Source organism: Canis aureus, chromosome 1 (genome assembly GCF_053574225.1).
Source record: "Canis aureus isolate CA01 chromosome 1, VMU_Caureus_v.1.0, whole genome shotgun sequence".
NCBI classification, from domain to species: Eukaryota; Metazoa; Chordata; class Mammalia; order Carnivora; family Canidae; genus Canis; species Canis aureus.
Window position 1 is genome coordinate 32,109,111 of NC_135611.1, and position 16,998 is coordinate 32,126,108.

Genomic DNA, 16,998 nt, shown 5'->3' on the forward strand with positions numbered 1-16,998 from the left:
GCTTGCATCTGAGTTCCCAGCAGTTGGAAAGCCTGCCAACAGCAGAAAGAGGCATCCTGCTGAGCCCTGGGTGGAGAGAAAGCCCCGCCTTGCGCAATAGTGACCCACTTGGCACAGGGGGAGAGTCATCCTGATGGGCTCCAGAGACTCCTCCGCGAGTCCCCTGGGCCAGGCCCTTGCAGAACAATTGCAAACAGTCACCCTGCCACAGTGCGGGGTCATCCACAGACACCCAGGGAAACAGGGCCCTGTCCCATGGCATCCTGACTCACTCCTGTAGCGTGATTTAGCAGCTGTCTGAAAAAAGAAAATACTTTTAGGACCTGAGCTGGGACCACGAGGTGTAAAGATGTCAAGTTGAAAAAACAAGGGTGGGGGGCGCCTGGGGGGCGCAGGCCGCTAAGCCACGGACTCTTGGTTTGGCTCAGATCGTGATCCCCTTGGTCCCAACCTGAGATCAAGCCCTGAGTGGGGCTCATGGCTCAGCAGGGAGTCTCCTTGCAAGATTCTCTCTGCCCCTGTCCCCAGTCTTGTTCTCTCTCTCTCTCTCTCTCTCTCAAATAAGTAAATAAATCTTTAAAAAAAAAAGGAAAAAAGAAAGAAAGAAAAGAAAAGAAAAAAAAAAACAACAAGGGTAGGTCTAAATCTCCTACCCTCCTCTTCACCCCCCCTTCCTGCCCGGAGAAAATTATTCCAGCAAAAACTTTTCCTTTCAAAATTAGGGTATCTTTGTGCAAGAAAAACTACTTTATTACTCAACATTAATAACCCTCACTTTGAACCTTAATTCTGAAAACCACAGAATTTAAAAAATGCTGTAAATAGCTGACATGGGCGTTCTTCCCCTGCTTTCAAAGGAATTGTTTTTGTAATTAGGGTGCGGGGTGAAGTGGAATTGCTCCCCACCCCCAGCAGCCAGCAGGACAGTGTAATGGGAGATCTCAACTGAAAACATCCATCATATTCAGATTAATTAATAACGGAAAAGTTTCAGCGCATTCCTAATGCTTTTTTCCGATCTTCTATTTTTCAAGTTGTTGGGTCTCTATTCTAGTTTGGAGTACGAGGGTAAATGCCTGACACACGGTCTAAGCCAAATTCCAAAATGTAGCAAAAACAGTGCCTGCATATTTGGCAGGAATTTAAACCGGTTCAGGTCAGTGTCTGTTTCTGCCCCAAGAAGACGTTCTGCATTTACACTGGGCTGGGAAAATAAGACAGGAACACATGGGGAACAGCAAGTAACCGTGTCCGCCGCAGTGCCCGGGCTGGCCGACCGACGAGGACTGGGGCAAGTGGGGGACTCCCCGCCCGCGCTGCACGGGGGTTTGCAGAACATTCTGGGGGGCGGGGGGCGCGGGCCGCCTGGGCCGGGGAAGCCGCCTGCTCCCTTCCGAGGCTCTCACCTTGCAAATCACCCTCTCGTAGCAAGAGCACATCTTACTTGTTAACTCCTCCCCTGCTCGCTAACCTTTTCAATCATCCCCCTTCTTCATTTCAGAATGGCCTTCGGAACAAAGCCGCGTTTTAAAGCCTTTGCCACTAAAAGTTCGCCCCTCCCCCCGCTGGAAAGCGGCAGCGTGGGGCTAATTTTCTCTTTTTTTTTTTTTTTGTAAATTTGTTTTTCTGCAATCGACTCTTCTGAAGCTGTCATTGTTTGGGGCTTGATGGATATTCCTTCCGAGATACCATCATATCGCTTGTTATTGTAACACTTATTGGTGATAAAGTTCAGACTAAAAATTAAGCAGCTGCAATGTAGCAGCACAAATTAGTTTAATGTAAGCAGTCAGGAGCAGCTGGCTGGCTCAGGACTCGAATTTAGCTGTGGGGGGAAGGGTTCTGTGACGCTGACGGTGTTTTTTTCCTCTACATAAACATTTTTGGCTGTTGCAGCTTTTGTGCTGATCATGTGACAGTGTCCCTAGGCAGATAATTTATTTCTGTGGCTTTCATGAGCAATCATTAACCTTCAGACACCGAGTTTGCTTTTTGCTTTGTGGCATTTGTTATTATTATTATTATTTTTTTGTATACTAACTAGTTTAATTCAGAAAGTGTCAGGAGAAAATTGCAACCAATTTATAATAGACTGCAATGCATAATACTTATGTTTCTATTAAAGCAGACCTCGCTTACAAGAGCATTCTCACAGCTTAGCCCGGGTGTGTGGATCAGAATAATTATTTTCAGCATGTTTGTCCTGGGGATGGTACCTACCTCAGTGTCCCCTTCTGGTTGTCAGGCCGCTGCAAACTGGCCTTGTACAGACTCCCTTCCGAGGTGGACCTTTGGCTGTCTCCGTGTGCTCCGAGGAGGCTGGAGCCCCCAAGAGCCGTCCACGTCCACGGGGCTGGGAGCTGGGCTTTGGGGGTGGGCCCTGCTCCCTCTCTTCTTCCCTCAACAACTGACACACCAGCCTTCAGTAAACAGTCTGGCCGTTTGTATTGAATAACGAGCTGGAATATATGGGGATTGCAAAACAAAGGAAATCAGAAACTGTGTCCTGCATAAATCAGAAGGGGGCGGGGGAACAGAAAAGTATCATTTCTGACATCAACTAATCGTGCTGACCCTGTTTTCTGAATTTATCTGTTGTGTCCTCCTCAGATCTGTTTGTATTGCTCAGCCATTGCTGCCAACCAGTAATTCGGGAGTAAAATGCACAGGGTCACTCTTTGGTGTCTATCATACATGATATCTTCAGACACTTTCAGAATGCCGATTATCTCGTGGGTATTGTGTGGGCCCTGTTAGATATTCATTTATTCATTCTCTCATGGTGCAGGGTTGGTGGGGGAACACTCAGGACTACTTGCACAGAGGGATTTGATAAAGTGTATTTATAAACCTCAATGGACTGTTCAGTGCAAAAGAAGAGGAAGAAAGGTCCCCTTTTCTTTCTTACTCATTTAAAATGTTTCAGTGAGGAGAGCTGTTTTTAACTGATCCTAATATTTTGTAGGAATGGATGTACGGGTTATAGAGCATAGCATGAAAATTCCGGTTTTCAAAATCTATGATTAAGAGCTCAAAACACTATACGGTCATTCTTTAAACATTTGCAGACACCATCAATGGGCTAGGTGTTCATTGTACAAGGCGGAAGGGAGGAAGAGCTTGACCAAGATGATCCAGGTGAGGCTGGGGAAGTGTTTGGGTGATCGCTGATGTCGCAGGACAGGAGTGAAGGGGCCAATAGGTATAATTAATGTCAGTGACACCCAGTCTTGTAAGAGTTACATTGCTGCTGCGGTGGGGGTGGGGGTGGAGAAGTGGGGCATGGGTAAGATAAGGGAACTTCTTTGTCCTCCAAGAGAGAGATTTCTTAGCCCAACATAGGGCCCTCGTGTTCTGGACTTCTACTTCTTCTTCACTTTTCTTGCTCATTGGATTCCAGCTCACAGCATTGGCAGGGCTACATTATGACTTTGGTGCTTTATCTGGTAAGTGGTTCACTGACTTAGCTGAGGACTTTTGTCTCCAAGGGCCCTTCCTCCACACTGACGATCGTATTTTGTGACTGCAGCGGTATAAAGATGAATATAATCCAGGCTGGATTCATTTTTTTAAAAATTTGTTTTAGGATTTTTTTTTTTTTTTTTTTTGTATTTGAGAGAGATGGAGAGAGACAGACACAGAGCATGCGTAAGGAGTAGGGGGCAGATGGAGAGGGAGAAGCAGACTCTGCTGAGCAGGAAGCTGGACATGGGGCTCGATCCTAGGACCCCACAATCATGACCTGACCCAAAGGCTGCCACTTAACCAACCGAGCCACCCAGGCACCCCGGCTGGATTCATTTTTATGTATTCATTATCATTATATCCTTTTTCTCTTCTGATTTTAAAAGAAACCCAGCTGAAAACATTTTCATACGTGAATAAAAGCATCTTGGACCCTGGGCACCTTGTGTCCTGTGAAGAATGGAGAAGCTGGCCTGGGGGTTGGCACAAGCACATGACTGGCCTTCATCACTCTAGGTGAGGATAGCTTGGGTGAGTACAGGTGCCACATGTCACAATGGAGTCTCCTTTCCTCAGGTTAAAGTATTCACAGTTCATTCCAGACACTTCTCTGTCTCAGGCTCTCCTGCTGGGTTCAGCTTTTGGGGAAAGGCCCACTGTTGGGGGCTGACTCTTATCCTGCCCTCTGCCCCCAGTTTGTAATATCGTTGAACTCCTTCCCAGCCCTACTTGGCCTCTCCTTAGCCCTCTGTGCTCCGTCTGTGCCAACATCCCCTCGGACCCTGTTCTGGAAGGTGCTCGCCTTTTTTGTACCAAGCATCCCTTACCGCTGGAGTTTTATGCGTTCAGAATCCCTGCACTCTCAAGGACTCTATGTACACACTTTCTCCCTTGTACAAATATGATCCCGCAGGGCCGTCTAGCAGCCTCCCCTCTCTGAGTCAGCATATCCTTGTTACTCTTGAATCAGCTTTGTCCTTTTACTTTTTGAAACTCCCTCACCTTTCTACTACTTTAACCCCACCTCACAATTTATGTCCGAGTGATCCTGATCATTTAATCTTTAGCACCAGTTTTCTCATTTATACAAAATAGATTCATAGGGATGCCTGGGTGGCTCAGTGGGCTAAGTGTCTGCCTTCGACTCAGGTCAGGATCCCAGGGTCCTGGGATACAGTCCCATGTCTGACTCCCTGCTCAGTGAGGAGTCTGCTTCCCCCTCTCCCTCTGCCCCTCCTACTCTAAGTGCTCTCTCTGTCTGTTAAATAAATAAGGAAATAAGGAAAATCTTAAAAACAAAAACAAAACAAAACAAAACAAAAAACCCCAAAACACAATGGATTCATAATAGCCAACAATGCGCTGAGTATGTACTTTGGGCCAGGTGCTGTGTGCTAGGGAATTTGCTAGTGATTAATATGCATTTCCCTCTATCGATCATGACAAAGATTGATGAGGTATGTACTGCCATTAATCCCATTTTACAGGTGGGAAAGCTGATGCACAAAGAAATTTACTAACTCAGGTTTTCCCGGATAGAATGTGATCATGTCAGGATTCCAACCCAGAGCACTGGTTCTCAATCATTATGCTGTTGCTGCTCTCAGGCTATTCTGACACCTACCTCAAAGGGTTATTGTGATTCTCTTACTTAGCAAACTTGTTTCACATCTACTGTGTGCCTAGCATGCATTGGTCCCTGTGTTTAGGAACCTTCCAGGTCAGGAGGCACAGAAGGATCAATAAAGGTATCAGCTGGCACGTGCTAGGAACCCCTCAAGCAGCACAGAAGGTGAGGTAGACAGAGGCTTGGGGGTACAGGAGAAGGTAGCTGGGAAGGCTTAGTAGAGAAGAAAAGATTCAGACTTTAAAGGAAGGATAAATTGTAGGTAATGGACAAAAGGGCTAGGGAATTTCCAGGCCAAAGCAAAGGTTAGGCAGGGGGCCAGGTATTTTTCTGGTTTCAACCATGAGCTTTAAAATAGTCAACACCTGGCAGTTATGGTTTTGCTTGGAAACTTTGCCCCCTTCTCTGAGTGGGTAGATACCCAATTATTCCTTTAAGCAGGTAGAGAGCTAAGACCAAGAGGAGTCACAGAAGAAACAGGAGGGTAAGTCAAAGTGACACCGTGGGGATAATGTCATTTATTCTTTTCCTCATCACTTGTTCATCATTGCTTATTGCATTCCGTATTCTGAGCAGAAACTTCTTGTGAGATCAGGCATGAAGAGACAGCTCCTGTCCTCGAGATCCGTCCGTGGGGCAAAGGAGCAGGAAAATCTGAACAATTACCATTGCATGCGGTGAAGGCAGGTAGGAAAGTGTGTGCCAGACGCCCCCGCGGCCCCAAGGAAGGCCCTGCCCGTCCCCTCCTGCATTGAGATCAGAGGACACTTCATGCTGGAGGTGCCACTCGAGTTGTGCCTCAAAAGACAAGTAGGTGTTCACTCACTCAAAGAGGGAAGAACATGGGCAGCCCTGGAGGCCCAACGGTTTAGCGCCACCTTCGGCCCAGGGCGTGATCCTGGGGTCCCGGGATCGAGTCCCACGTCGGGCTCCCTGCATGGAGCCTGCTCCTCCCTCTGCCTGTGTCTCTGCCTCTCTCTCTCTCTCTCTCTGTGTGTGTGTCTCATGAATAAATACATAAAAATCTTTAAAATAAAAAAAAGAAGAGGGAAGAACAGGACAGCCTGGGCGAGGACATTGACAAATGCAGACGAGTGAACTCGGGGAGTGGTGACTAATGCGAAAGAAAGATTCTGGCAGTTTGTTTTCACAGGCGCCTCAGTGCTCCCTGGGGAATTTGGAGCTGAGGTGTGGCTGCAGGCCTGGCGAGATCTCAGAGGTAGGGTTTGCAGCAGGGCAGGGTCACAGTCCATTCACACAGGCAGGAGGTGAAGGGCGGACCCAGAGGTGGAAGGAGGAAGACCAGTGAGGAGCCCTTGGTGATCATTTTGGTGCCAGAGGGTGAGAACCTGGCGGGGTGGTGGGGCCTGAGGAGGAGGGAATGCATTTATTTGGCCCAGGGCTGACTTAGTTTGCCTGGAGAGGAGGAGGCCTGAGTCCCAGGTTCCTGGGACTTTGAGCTTGTGGATAAGGTGGGGATTTAAGATGAACTAAGGAGATAATCACAGTCCATTCTCTGTATTTATGGCAGTTCTGTTCTATAAAGTCGCTACAGACACTGAATTAGTGAATATCGAACCCTTGCTTCTAGGGGAAATACAGAGTTAGGTTTCTGGGAGCTTCTGGTCACATTTTCTTGCTTCCTTCCTTCTTTCCTCCCTTCCTCCTTCACTCCCTTCCTTCCTTCCTTCCAAAAAATATTTTACTTATTTATGAGAGAGAGAGAGAGAGAGAGAGAGGGTACAAGCACACGTGTGTGTGCACAAGCAGTGGGGAAGGGCAGAGGCAGAGGGAGAAGCAGACTCCCCACTGAGCAGGGAGCCTGATGCAGGGCTTGATCTCAGGACCCTGGGATCATCATGTGAGTCAAAGGCAGATGCTTAACCGACTAAGCCACCTAGACACTCCGGTCACATTTTCATCAACTGATGAACATCTAACCTTTTTTTTTGGTGTGTTTCTGTTTAAAAACAATGCATTAGTTAGGGTTCTCCAAAGAAACAGACCAATAGAATACACACACACACACACACATACACATGTATATACACATACATACCCATATATATGTATATTTTATATGTATATATATATATATATATATATATATATATATATATATATATATAAATAGAGATTTATTTTGGCTCACCCAATTATGGAGGTTAAGTCTTGATTTGCCATCTGCAAGCTGGAGACTCAGAAGAGTTGGTGGTGTAATTTAAGCGTGAGTCCAAAGGCCTAAGAACCAGGGGAAATCTATGGGGGTAAATTCCAGCCCAACAGAGAAGACCTAGCTCAAACATCAGGCAGGAGGAGGAAAGTGCTGAATTCCTCCTTCTTCTGCCTTTTGTTCCATTCAGGCCCTTGAGGGATTGAATGATGCCCACCTGCAGTTGGGGACTCTTCTGAGTCTAAGGAATCAAATGCTAATCCCATCCTGAAATACCCTCACAGACACACCCAGAATTGAGGTTTAATCTAGGCACCCAAGAGGGCAGTCAAATTGACAACATAAAATTAGCCGTCACAGACACTCTATTCAATATATATTGTTGATTCATGAACATTGAAATTACAGCCAGTAGCACTGTAACTTATGCCTGAACAAAGCTTACTAATACGTATATTTTCTCTCTAAGGCATGTCATAGTCTTACGCTTAGCGGCATTAGACAGCACTTCAGCAGTAAGCTTGGGGTGTTCATTTTAAAAGTGAAATCCCAACAAAATACAAAAGTGGGAAAAAGGTGGCACAAAATGGACTGCATAAAGAATACTTGTTTAGCATAGGAGAGCTTTAACATCATCTCATTCTTTTTTTTTTTTTTTAATTTATTTATGATAGTCACACACAGAGAGAGAGAGAGAGAGAGAGAGGCAGAGACACAGGCAGAGGGAGAAGCAGGCTCCATGTACCCGGAGCCTGACGTGGGATCTGATCCCAGGTCTCCAGGATTGAGCCCTGGGCCAAAGGCAGGCGCCAAACTGCTGCACCACCCAGGGATCCCCACATCATCTCATTCTACCGCAGTGGGGACATGAGTCCGACAACTCAATTTTTTTTCTCCATTCTGCACATGTCTGTGATAGACCGTGAAAACATCTTGTGTATTGATTTGGAGGTTATAGATACATGGTAGCAAATAGACAAATTTGCAATTTGGAATTCGTGAATAAAGAGGATCTATTGCATTCACTTAAGGTTTGAACATTTTGCTTATGAGGTGCCTTTAAGTCATGCAATTGAAAGTCAGGAGAGATGTTGAGCCAGAAAATAGATACTTGAGATACGTTAGTGTTTAAATGGCTAAACCATGCTGACTGTAAGAGATTATGGGGGGTAAGAGATTGTTAATGTAGGGTTAAGTACATCATGGTGAAGGGTGAAGAAGGAGGGGCAGTGGCTGTTGTGATGCGAAAGGCAGAGCATGGCAGCACGTTGGAGGAACTCTGGATTCTACTTGCATCCCTTCCCTCCACACCCTGCGGTGGAATTTTTTTTTTTTTTCATTTATTTATGATAGTCACACAGAGAGAGAGAGAGAGAGAGGCAGAGACATGGGCAGAGGGAGAAGCAGGCTCCATGCACCGGGAGCCTGACGTGGGATTCGATCCCGGGTCTCCAGGATCACGCCCTGGGCCAAAGGCAGGCGCTAAACCACTGCGCCACCCAGGGATCCCCCTGCGGTGGAATTTGATGTAAGTCAGGTCCCCTGAATGGGACCCAGGAGACTGGATTCAAGATCATCACAGTGCAAGTCACTTTCATAGTTTCAAGGAGGTCAAAAGGTCTCATGGGGAAGAGGTGTGTGGATCAGAACTTGGCAGTGAGCTCTTACAGGAACCCATGCCCTGTGATTTGAGCTGCTCTCTTGGTAGGAAAAGGCATGCATCAGCCACTCTGTCCTGGATCCTATGGGTCCCCTTCACAAACTACACAACTTCTTTGAGACATGGGGCTTCAGAGAATCACATTTTGGGGTCAGACATCCTATCCCGATGATTTTTTTGTTCAGTTATAAGCTTCTGGTATTTCCACCTAACTCTGTCCTTCTCTGCAAACCCCATATCCATTCCCCTCCCCCGTGTCTGGTGTCCCTTTTGTCTTTTTTTCCACCATAACCCCATTCTCACAGACTCAGCTACATAAGCTAAGATAGTTAAGACTTTTTAAAAAATGGGTTAGATTTGGACCCAAGCATTCAACATTTCCTTCCCCACCCGAACGCCCCCTGCTTGCTGTGCTGTGTGTTAGGCACTGTGCTAACAGCTAGACAGAGAGTGACAGATGAACGAGGCATGGTCCCTGTGCTCCCATGCTTTACAGTGTAGGAACTATGGTACAGTGAGAAGCAGGCCAGGACACCAGGGTTCAAGGCCTGATTATGCCACCGTTTGTGTATCTAACACTGGACAAGTCACTTTAGCTCTTAGAAACTTCTTCATTTGTAAAACATTGGGTTTTGATTTCTAAATTATTTTCTGGCCCTTTACATGCAATGATTCTATAAAATAAAATACTCTCATGTTGTGTTACAGGAGGCTAGCAAATGTTATCAAACTTGATTGTTGTAGGGGGGCAAGACTTAATAGAGATTGTCTAAGTTGCTGACAGCTTTCAGCCACCTACACTGTGTATGTCCATCCCCTGCAGAAAGTATAGGGTGATTGTCAATGCTTACCATGCAACAATTGAACCCTGAAGTATTTGGATTCTGTAGAGGGTTTTACTGAATAGAAGGGAAGATGCCAGCCTTGGGGAAAGGATTTGATAATACCTTGCACGATTTAACACCAGCTGGAGAGTGGATCCTCCACTTCCCATTGTTATGCTCAGGTTTAACGGAATGACTCCCTTTGAAAGCCACCGCTGTGCCTTTGTGAGCAGTAGCAGGAGCTCCTGTATTGTTCAGGGTCCCCAAGAACATCTTAGAGAGACCAGGAGACCACGTTTGAAATACAAAAGTTGAGTTACTTTACCAGAGGCAAACACAGCATGGAAATCTGTTGCATGCACAGTAATTTCTGAAAATCAACTCTCTGCCTTCTCAGATACAGATCTATTGAAAGCATGAAGTGAAGCATGAATCCAAATAAAAATTGTTTTTCAAATAAATATTAGGTAATACCCCAGGGGAGGCTGATGGTTCCTGTACTGTGCAATGCCCATGTGTGGTTCAGTCTTTCACTATTAGCAGAAGGAAGCTTAGAGAGATGTTATATAAGTGTTTTTGCTACATTCTATTATGTCTAGGGTAAATAGATACCTTCTTCAAAGGATGCTTTTTAAGGAAAAAAAAGATACCCCTCACAAAAGAACCCTCTTGTGTTTGTCTTATGGCTAAAGCCTGGCTTTATTTAAATTAACAACCTCTTTTGCTATTCAGGGAGAGAAACAGGTTGAATCCACAGGGCGAGGCAGGGCAGCTGGTCTTGGCTTTGCCCTTGATTGGCTTTTTGACCTTAGACATTAGAATTTCTCTAGCACTTTCTCTTAATTCAAAGTGCAGATAGCAGTTATTTCTATACCTTTTCCTTACTTTGCATGCTGATTAATCAGGGTAAAGTATATGGAGTTCTCCAGGAGACAGATTTGCTTTTATAACAAAAGCCCACTGGGTAATATCCATTGAGTCACAGTATATTTGTAATTGGGGTTAGAACTGAATTGATCTACCAAAATATGCGAGACATTTAGACACTTGGGAATACCTGATCATTATAAAATGTGGCCAACATTTTATTTTATTTTTAGTTATTTTAATTTTTTTTAGATGTTTTATTTACTTATTTGAGAAAGAGAGTGAACATGAGCCATGCTCTGCCAGGCAGAGGGAGAGAGAAAGGGAGAAGCTGACTCCTGGCTGAGCAGGGAGCCTGATGTGGGGCTTGATCCCAGGACTCTGGGATCTTGACCTGAGCTGAAGGCAGACACTTAACCGACTGAGCCACCCAGGCCAACATTTTATAGAAATGGCTGCAAATACATTTTTGACGTTTGAAACTCTGGTAACTTACACAGAAGAGAAGGCATTCAAATTCCTTGATATTTTCTTCTGATTGTTTTCTGTAGTAAATTGTTCCCTCTTTTGTTCTTTCCTGTTCTTCTGCTTTCTCCCTCTGGTTTTCTGCTGCTACACCTCCAGCCTTTTGTTCTTCCTTACTTGGGGGGTTCTTCTCTTAATCACAAATGTGTGGAATCAGTACTTAAAAATTTAGGACCAACAGGCTGTAGGAGTCAGGTGACACAGTCTTTTGTTGGGAATGGCAGAAAGATTATATTACGATATTCTGGTTCCCCAAGGAAAAGTAGCTTTTACCATTCAGCAGTTTAACTGATTAAGGAAGAGTCAGTACTGAGAGTCCTGTCAAAGGAGATAACAAACAAAACCCCGAAATGAACGCCATCTAAAACGCCAAGACACTGGAAAGAGTCTATCAGAGCCATAGCACTCAGGAAGTGCCAAGATAGTGTGGTTTCCATTATTAGTGTTAGTATTATTTTACAAAATGTATGGGTACATATGATAAGGTCCACATGTAAAAGCAGCTTTCTTGTGATTTGGCTGATGAATTCTGCTAAATTTAAGGAGAAGTAGGATGGAGACCTAAACAACAGAATAAATATAAAGAGCGTGTGCTATCAGTGAGTTGAGAAAAGCAGCCCACCGTGGACAAGCAAACAAAATAATGCCGGATCACGTGGATTTACTTTTAAAGTGGTATGGAATTGATGTATCAATTCAATCTATTTCACTTATTAAAAAAAAAAAAACAACTACTTCTAAGGTTTAAATGGTCATCTCCTTCAAACGTCCCCTCCTATTCTGTCCTCTTTCAAGGCTCCTCTCCTGGGTCAAGGCCTTTTCTCAGGTGTCCCAACGTTTGCTGGCAAGCTAATCCTCTCCCATGAGGGATCCTGAGCTTTACCATAGAGCACGTGTCCAATGATAGGCTCCTTCCTATTGAGAGGCCCTCTTTGAAACTAATGGTCCCTTCTGGATTTTCTTACCCCTCTGTACTGGCCCCTTCCCAGCACTTGTCCTTCTTCGTGTAATTGTCTGGTGACATCCCCTTCTGGCTGAACTGTAAGCTCCTAGAGGACTACCACTCTCTCGTTCAACCTATATTCATAACATTTACCATGATGATTGATCCTTAATGAAATAAATATTTCACTGTCAAACCAAATATGTGTTTTCCTATAATTTTTTAAAAAAGATTTTATTTATTTATTCATGAGAGACACAGAGAGAGAGGCAGAGGGAGAAGCAGGCACCCTGAGGGGAGCCCCATGTGACCCTGGGATCACAACCTGAGCCAAAGGCAGACACTTAACCACTGAGCCACACAGCCACCACTGTGCCCCTCTTATAATTGTTTACAAAGTAAGCAATGTTTTAAAAACCTGCATGTTAAGCTTTCAATCAAATCTATCTCTAAATTGCATTCTAAATTGCAGGTAGTCCTATCCCTCTGCCAGTGGTAATACAGAGGATTCCTTCACTTCCTTATGCATGGTGGACCCTCTGCCTGGAATCCTCCACCCATGTCTTGTTAACTAATGTCTCCTTATCCTTTCAGTCCTTCCTTGACTCTGCTTCTTTTCTGGTATCTAACATCTTTCCTCTTGCTTATCCAATCTAAAACAACTTCCCCTAAAATCATGACTCATCACACCCATTTTCCTTAACATCATTTATCAAAAGTATAAAAGAAAAAAGAAAAAATTTAAGAGATATATTTCTTTAATGGTTTGTTTCTTCCACTAGATTGTTATCTACATGTGAAGAGAATTTATATATTTATTTTGGGATTATATTTCTAGCACCTGAGTCAGTGTCTGCATGCAACTAGTATTTGTAAAATGATGATTTTTCTTTTGCTTTTTCTACTGTGTAAAAGGTACTATAGATATAATATACATTGATAAGTAAGATATTGTCTCTAAACTTAAGAGGAAATCTGCATCTTCAATGCCTTTCAGCTGAAAAACACACATGATGTTGGGGATTAGGAATAATGCAAAGCTCCAGAAATTGAGTATTGGAATGTTTTTTTACCATGAGATATATAATAGTTGTATATTTGTGAAACATTGATTAAGAAAATTCATGGTGATAGAAAACTATGTATTTATTCAATAATGCTATTAAATAAGTTGACATGTGAATCAGAGTGTTACATTATTTTGAGGGATTGCAGCACACACACACATATATATGTGTATATATATATATATATATATATATATATATATACACTCATAATCACTTTTTGCTGAATTTAAAGTTTGGTAGCTACAATAACAGCACCTGGATCCTCAAATTTTGGTTTCCAGATATCTAGGGCTCTGAGGAAATGAGTGCCTCAGGAATATTGCCAGGAGGAGAGGGAAGTGTAGCTGGAAGGGCATCTATTCAGATATTTGCTAAGTTCTAGTTTTTGTGGCATTGACATTTAAGTATGCCCCTACGTTTGGCATTTAAAAAAAATTTTTTTTTAAATCTTTCTCTTCAAGGCTATCTGTATTAATTTACTCTTTAAATACCCAGAAGTTGCTCTGGTATGTGTTTAGGGATGCCCGTGTTTAGTTAAGAATACACTGTTCTTCCTCTATTTGCCTTAAGCTGTGATAGACAGTATGGAAATAAACATTTTGAAAGTACAACAAGCCAAGGCATTATGTAATAGGTAGAAGCAAACCCATAAATCATCAAAAAATGCATAAATATTTATAGTGTTTAGCTGCTTAGGGTATTGAAATAAAAAAAGTACTGTCACCTTTCTTTTAAAATTTTAGTCAGGAAATCTTTAGATAAAGCAAAGAGACCTTGTAGGCAATGGAACTGATATAACAGCTAACACTTATGCTGGGCTAAAATGTGTCGAATGCCATTCTAAGTGATTTACAAATTATTAATTCATTTAATCTTTATACCAACTGTAGTGGATGCTGTGGTGTGTCCAGCAGATCTCTCTTCTAGGACAAGACATATGTTCTCTCATTTCCTGAGGGGTTGTCTACTGACAGCTTTTAGCTAAACTCTTCCCTGGAAATTGCCCTTGGCAGACGCTGCCTTGCCCAAGGTTGTATACCTTTCCAATGCATCCAATGATTGGTCATTTTGAGGGTGCAAAGGTCTGGTTGATTTGCCTCAATTCAGGATATGTCTGCAGGGCCATTCATTCTAGCTTCAGAGCTCTCTGGAGGATCACCTCTCCCCTTCACTCTCTCCTCAACTGGCTTCCCTCCCTGCCTTTCTGATGTTTCTCCTGAGAGAACTCCCTAGAGAAATTTCTATCTCAGAATCTGCTTCCTAGGGAATCAGACAGTCACACCAACTTCATGTTTCTTATCCTATAGGTCAGGGAACCAAGGTCCAGAGGAGGAATCATCAGCCCATAGTTACATAGCCAGGATTCAGACCGCAGTGGCCCAGCTCCAGAACAAGTGCTTTTGGCTACTACGCTCTGTCTTAAAATAGGACGAGGGAAACAGATGGGCTCTGCCTGCTTCTCAGGCTTAATCTTGCTCCATGTCCTCTCACCTACTCCTCTCTCAGCCCCCGTTACTGGTCCTGAATGAGGAAGCGAATTCCTAAGGCTGTGGGGTTGGGATATTAGGATTGAGGCTAGAGATGATTAGAATCTTAGAAGAGGAATTTGACCACAACAAAAAGAAGAAAGAATAAAATGTGAATGATACTATGGTTAGTAAATAATAATTTATGAAATGTAAACCGGAGGCTCTCAGCTTGGGGCAAAGCATCTTGTGCTCAGCAGTGTATTAAGTTCTTATTGTGGGGCGTACAGGAGATAATGTCTGCATCCTTTGAAATTTATAATCATTTTGGGAAGAGGAAAACACTGTATAAGAAAGAATGAAAGAACAACACAAGGTAATAACTGATCCAGAGCAAGATAATGTGATATATTCTAAATACGTTTGTGAGACTCTCTAAATGCGATGAGGGAACCTTAGCTACAGGAAATATTATGAAAATGAAATTAATTCCTCAGAGTTAGTGTTGAGTTTGTGTTGCATCTTCATAAGTTGAAGAGAAGGGAAGCTCATTCTTGGCAGGGGAAACAGATGGGATCATTTAAAGAGAGGCACCGTCTTATCGAATCTCACATTTCTCTGAGACGAGTGCCATAATCAGAATTTACAAGAAAGTGAAGGTGCAGAGAGGCAGGGTAGCTTGCCTGGACCTGCCAAATTGGTGAGCCATGGTGCCAAGACCTGAACCCAGGCAAGCTGCTTCTAGAGTGTGTGACCTTAATCACCATCCTTTGGAGCGTAAGGTTTGCAGTGATGTAGTGGATCAGGTGGGTCAGGTTGTGAGGCTGTTAAAATTGCTGGCTGCAAGAGTTCAGAGAGATCCATTAGGCAATCGAAGACCTTCATAATCACTGAAAAGCATGGGTTTGGAAGGCAAACTGATGAGCATTCTCATTCAGTGCTAGTTATTAACTGGAAGAGTTGCTTATCCATCTTAAGGCTCGGTATTCTCTACGATAAAAATGGGAATAACAAGTCTTAACTCTTCAGGGTGTAGAGAGGACTAAATATAATGTATGTAAAGCAATGTGTGTGGCACCTAGTAAGATCGTTGCAGGTACTCTGCTCATAGATGACAGCTGCTGTTGTTTCAATGTAGATTATTGAACATGGCTGGAGGCGCCTGGAAAAGATGAGACCAGAGGACAAAATTCTGAACATGGAATTTTAGGAAGAGAGAAATGGCTGCACAGAGTACGATGGACTGAAAAAGGATGGGATGCTGGGGATTTGGATGCAGGTAAATTGAATACCACAAATTGGGATTTTCCAGTAAGAGGATATGAGCAGCTGGGCAGTGGCTGCAGAAGCACAGGGGAAGGGGAAGAGGAAGAGGTATCATAGAGGAAGAGTTAACAAGATAATATACCTAGAAGACAAGAGAAGAGGCAGTGAAAAACAGTTAGATGATCTGATGACCAAAAGACTAAGAGAAAGGTAATACCATTAAGGGGAAACTGAGGCAGGCACGGTAATTGGGTGCACAATGATGAGTGCTGATGTTGAAGTGAAGTAATAGATGTGAACATCATTGAGAAAAATCTGAAGAGTGGAATCATAGAAAGAATTAAGAAAGCAAATGGTCTCATTAATTTTGGTCTTGAGAAGGTGGAATTTCTACTTAAAGTCTTTCTGGCCAAAATTTTGAGGGAAAGAGAATCAAGACATGTGGCTGCCTAGAATTGGTGCCCTCGTTGTATACAAGGGAGCTGAAGTTATAGGAATGGGTGAAACTGGGTTTACAAAGGGACAACATAGATTCACCCAGGAGATCACGTAAGGGGGGAGATCCTGCCTGCTTATAAACCACATCCCTTCCTGTGTGGGTTCAATGGGATTCTCCCTCTGAAACATACCAGTTCATTAAGATGGACTCTATGACTTCAGATTTTCACTTGTGGATGATTTAGAATAAAATTTCAAGACCATTGTGTTCTTTTGCTTTAAGAGCAATGCGATGGAATGCCTTGCCAACACCAAAGGATTCAGAAGAACTATTTCTGTTTTTCCAAAGGGCTTAATAAGGAAGCAGCTTATTCTCTCTGAGGAAAATGACACTTTGCAGAGGCCAAATATATTTCTGTAAATTGTGAAGGATAATAATATTGTTCCAATTAAGCTCTTCACGCTCACAGTATAGAGGCCAATCTGACCTCATGCAAATAGGACAGTAGGAGAAAAAAGATGGTACTGTCAAAAACGCTCTCACCTGGAGGATAAATGTCACCAACAAGCAGTTGCCAAAACAACTCTAGAGAAGCTAGAAGCATCATTTTATTTTTCCAAATAAGATAAATAGATGAATTTGTAAATTGAGAAACTATAGAGAGCTGGAATCA

At 43.4% G+C, this 16,998-nt stretch overlaps 1 protein-coding gene and 1 long non-coding RNA gene across 6 annotated transcripts in view; one reads left to right on the top strand and one right to left on the bottom strand.

The window, feature by feature from the left end:
- The window catches only part of LOC144312436 (uncharacterized), a 34,956-nt gene extending 32,376 nt beyond the window's left edge, over positions 1 to 2,580 (bottom strand). Inside the window, exon 1 of the long non-coding RNA XR_013377914.1 lies at positions 2,221 to 2,580. This is a non-coding gene — a long non-coding RNA (uncharacterized LOC144312436). The remainder of the gene's footprint in view (positions 1 to 2,220) is intronic.
- Positions 1 to 16,998, top strand: part of LOC144312413 (uncharacterized) — a 128,918-nt gene that overhangs the window by 57,520 nt on the left and 54,400 nt on the right. For 2 of the 5 annotated variants that reach the window (XR_013377872.1, XM_077895160.1), the window contains exons 4-5: positions 3,852 to 3,981; positions 15,759 to 15,899. Coding sequence is in view for 1 of the 5 variants with exons in the window: in XM_077895160.1 (XP_077751286.1) it covers positions 15,874 to 15,899 (26 nt within the window). In the remaining 4 variants the exon portion in view is untranslated. Of the gene's footprint in view, positions 1 to 1,139; positions 1,292 to 3,308; positions 3,447 to 3,851; positions 3,982 to 6,322; positions 6,434 to 15,758; positions 15,900 to 16,998 lie in introns of those variants that run through there. The other 3 variants (XR_013377874.1, XR_013377875.1, XR_013377883.1) reach the window with 3 other exon arrangements.